This window comes from Hevea brasiliensis, chromosome 13, assembly GCF_030052815.1.
Source record: "Hevea brasiliensis isolate MT/VB/25A 57/8 chromosome 13, ASM3005281v1, whole genome shotgun sequence".
Lineage (NCBI taxonomy): Eukaryota > Viridiplantae > Streptophyta > Magnoliopsida > Malpighiales > Euphorbiaceae > Hevea > Hevea brasiliensis.
Window position 1 is genome coordinate 69,798,393 of NC_079505.1, and position 3,955 is coordinate 69,802,347.

At 37.0% G+C, this 3,955-nt stretch overlaps 1 protein-coding gene across 3 annotated transcripts; it reads right to left on the reverse strand.

The window, feature by feature from the left end:
- Positions 1-1,674: 1,674 nt before the first annotated feature.
- On the reverse strand, positions 1,675-3,534 carry LOC110649383 (protein BUNDLE SHEATH DEFECTIVE 2, chloroplastic). Of its 3 annotated transcripts, XR_009142566.1 has the most exons (5): positions 3,383-3,534; positions 2,507-2,923; positions 2,278-2,426; positions 2,015-2,175; positions 1,675-1,868 (listed from the first exon to the last, which is right to left on the reverse strand). XR_009142566.1 is itself a non-coding variant. In XM_021803926.2 (4 exons), the coding sequence occupies exons 2-4, from the start codon at positions 2,630-2,632 to the stop codon at positions 2,133-2,135; spliced, it is 318 nt and encodes a 105-aa protein (XP_021659618.2). In that variant the 5' UTR covers positions 2,633-2,923; positions 3,383-3,534; the 3' UTR covers positions 1,925-2,132. The 3 variants fall into 3 exon arrangements, 2 of the variants coding, with proteins under 2 accessions (XP_021659618.2, XP_057988143.1); XM_021803926.2 differs by lacking the exon at positions 1,675-1,868 and having other exon boundaries at positions 1,925-2,175; XM_058132160.1 differs by lacking the exons at positions 1,675-1,868; positions 3,383-3,534 and having other exon boundaries at positions 1,925-2,175; positions 2,507-3,010.
- Between the last annotated feature and the right edge of the window lie 421 nt (positions 3,535-3,955).

The following is a 3,955-nucleotide window of genomic DNA, read 5'->3' on the forward strand; positions in this document are numbered from 1 at the left end:
GTTTTTGATGTATTTTGTATAATTGAGTTAAATTTTAGACTCCGCATGTGTTAGGAGTATTTTAATTAATTTGGGTCTGTAATATAATATTGTGCTGAATTTGTAAGAATATTAATTGAATGCATAACTGGATGAAATGAGGGAGCTGAGCTCCCATTGGACTTTATGATATTATGAATATGTGGAGAGTGAGATGAACTCCCCAATTTATTATATATTATATTTACAGGTTGGGCAAGTAAAAAACTCTCCGTTGAACGGTCCATTTTATGGCCGGACTCTGTCCAGTTGAATTCTTCAAATTGGGCCCAAATGGACCTTAGGATTGGGTTGAGGAATAGTTAGACTTACTACAGACCTCGGGAATTTTAGGCTGGCCCAGGTCCTAGTGTCGGTTTGGCCCATAGGTTGGATCGTGACAGATTAATCAAATCAAACACGTTAGCTTAAGTTTGTTAGTCTTGCAATTACACAAGCCATATGTGTCGCATTCTTCAGTGTCAATCCTACATGGAGAAGATGAAAGTTTGTTAGTCATTCAATAAAAAAAATTACTGCGCGTAGGCCTATGAGTTAAGATTTCTCCATGGTACTCTTCAAGCTACCTATTAACTAGCTAAACCATTATTATTATTATTATTATTATCAGCTAAATCAGAAACTACCTGGAAAGACCATTAATTTGTCTTTTGATCTAGTATTTTCCATTCATGTACTGCTGGCATGTTCGCTCAAAGTCAAACGAACCTGGCCAGAAATTTTATAGCTTCTCTTTCTTCCTAAAACAACTTTTTATGTTTTATTCCAACATAATGCTGACAGTTAATCTTTTCTGTTTTAGATTGTGAGCATTGAGTAAGAGGTTTGTATTGTGGCTTTGTGGGAAGATAATATGAACAATTTCTGGTACCTTCTTCTCTAAGTTAATCTTCAGGCCTTCCAGTTCAGGTTTTATTTTTCTTTATTCCATTACTTCAACATAAATATTCTACACTATTGATAGTCAACATTGATGGTTGGATCAAGAAAGAATCAGTGAAAAATAGCGTATGCATCTGCACTCACACATTCCATTGTCCTGAAATGTGATTTTCTTAAGATCACATTCGAGTACTACAATGACCGTAGTTGCAAGGAAACACCATGAATTGAGAGCGACAGTGACAAGCAAGTAAACTGCCCAAAAGATTAACCATCTGGTATCATGTTATTGACACATAAAAATTTATCGGAGGGTAGTTGACCTGCAATCTAAGCCTTGTGTGCATCTCCTCACCCTACTTTCTCAGTTTTTTTCAGAGTAGCAATCTCTTTTTGATGTGAAACATGAGAGACAAGATTAGAATTTGCTACGAAGCTTTTTACACACTTAAACCAGGAGAGAACTTGTACAACAATGAAAACTAGTTTTTGCAAGTGGTGTGTTTGAACAAGGCTATTTTTCCTAATAGAGAGTTGAACAATCATTATTTAGGAATTTGGTTCAAAAAGGACAAGACAAAGAAGATAGTTTGGGTTGCAAATTGAGACAATTCCCTGATAGATTCCTCTAGAGCTCACAACTAGGCAGGATGGGAATATAATGATAAAGATGCCAGGCTGATTCCCATTACAGTAAATTGTGGTTCTCTTGCAACAACTAGACCAAGTAATACTAGCGTAGAACTTCTTGAATCCGGAAATCTAATTCTCATTCAGGAAGAAATAACTGTCTGGCAGAGTTTGGATTATCCAACTGATACATTTTTGCCTGGAATGGAATTAGGATGGTTTGACACGGATACAAATCACACAAGGAAAGAGTTCTCTTGTATCATGGTTAAGCCCATCTTTGCCAATTAGTGGTTCATTTGCTTTTGGCATAGATCCTGTAAATAAGTCACAGATCAAAGAGTGGCAACCAAGTGATAACCGAGACATTGGGTTTTGGGATGGCCAATGTTTCAGGTTTATATTCCAAAGTTCTTCAGATAGGTACAATTTCAGCTTTATATCAAATAACAAGGACATTTACCTCACTTATGATAACAATGAAAGTATTACACCTTCATGGTTTGTATTGGCTTCATCTGGGGATATCAACGAGTAAGAAGGCATAGAAATTGTATCCTGGACTTCCCACATCTCACTAGTCAACTATATCCCTTGCCCAGGCAGTTTAGACAGCGCTGAACCCTGCAACACACATCAAAGCAACATACAAGTAAATTCCAGTGATAACCACCGAAAGTAAAACAGAAATTAGAAGATAACAAGGAACACACACCAATTACTAACCTGTTACCATCACAAGTAGGGCAAAGGCAAGGGTTCACAGCAATGGGATCATATAAAGGCGACCACTTTATAGTAGCATTGCCTTTGCACAATTTGCATATATAATACCCTTTTCCTCTGCATACTCCACAAGGCAATGCATCCTTTCTCTGGACCAAAGAAAAAACAAAACTCTGAACAATAAATGATAATGGTAGCAAAAGAAAAGGTACTCTTTTAAAAGATTTACCAGTTTGAGCTCAGTTGCATAGCGAAAGCCTCCGATAGCTATAGATGAAGTGATATTGAGAGCGGCCACACTACCCAAGAAAATAGCAGCTCCAGTAGCCAGCGTGCCCAGCGGTTTTGGAATCATTTTTCGGGGTTGAGGTCCTCACAGGATTTTCTTCGAACAGTACGAGTGAATGAAACAAAGAGCTCAACCTTCTATACAAATCTCGTGGCCTGCCTACCCACTAGTCAACGACTGCAGAGACTTTTATAGTTTCCTTGTACGGGTAAAACACACTGTTTTAACGTCATATGCGATTGTTGGCCACCGGTGAGTAGCGTACTGGCAAGAATACAACGGTCCCTGTTCCAATTCTTGTTTCTTGAGAGTTGAGAATGATTACAGTTTACGAGATTTTTACAGAGTCAAAGCAACCTGAAATGAAAAATGATTATTTAATCAACTATAATATAGAGTTTGATTGGTAGATGATCGGGGGAAGGTTCACCGAGGCTTCATTGTCATCCCTGAGCAATATATTCATATATTCATCATATTCTTGAAAATAAAGATAAAATAAAATAAATTATATAGAGTATTTCACTTCTATCTCCTAATGAGAAAACAACAACCCCAAAATTTATCTTGCATGCCATTTTGAAATTCCAAAATTTTCTTATCATTTCATTTCTCGCATCTTCCGCTGATCCAACAAGAGCTTACAAAATTGACTGCAAATAATTAAATAAATAAAAAATAATAACACCCTCTACCTCTTCTCTCAGAAAATCGATTCGAAGAGAAGAAATGAAACCGATCAAAACCCAGAATATGAAAACCACAGCTATAAACCAAGAAAAATTCCCTCTATCAGAAGAAGGTAATCACAAGTACCTGGAGAAATAAGCATTTAATGTGGCTTGGTGCAAGAACACAAGGAGAGGAAAGGGAGAAATTAACTGTGAAGCTAATTAGCGTTGCAAGTCTTTCCAGGCAGGCAACTTCATCCACTGCACTGGAAATACCAGTGAACGGATTATGTAGCAACAGTTCCCTTTCCTGCTGAACTTGGGCTAAGAACCTAAGCCCAACCTAAAGAGATGCCCCATGCCTAAAATTTATTGTGGGCAACAATAGAATTATTTCAAGAGTTGAACGGAACGTAGAACTGAAATTCTCTGCTTCCTAAAAAATTTATTAAAAATAACTTACTGTAAAGCAGTGGGGCACCACATGAACTGATGTGGGGTCAAATGAGCCCACTATAAATTTTACTAACTTAATTTAACTCCACAAAGTTAAAATTTTTGATCCCATAAAATAATTAAAAATTTCATAAAAAGAGTGTCTACTAAACTAAGTGGGAAGAGTAAGTAAATTATTGCCTCTCTCTACTTGTTCCACTACCATGCCACTTCTCTCTTTTGTTCCTCCCTCTTGATCTCTGCAATTTCTACTTGGTTGTTG

Coding starts and splice junctions, on each gene's coding strand:
- LOC110649383 (XM_021803926.2), bottom strand. CDS start 2,632: ATGATTCCAAAACCGCTGGGCACGCTGGCTACTGGAGCTGCTATTTTC. Junction 2,427..2,506: donor ATGCAACTGAGCTCAAACTG/GTAAATCTTTTA, acceptor TCTTTGGTCCAG/AGAAAGGATGCATTGCCTTG. Junction 2,176..2,277: donor CCTACTTGTGATGGTAACAG/GTTAGTAATTGG, acceptor TGTGTGTTGCAG/GGTTCAGCGCTGTCTAAACT.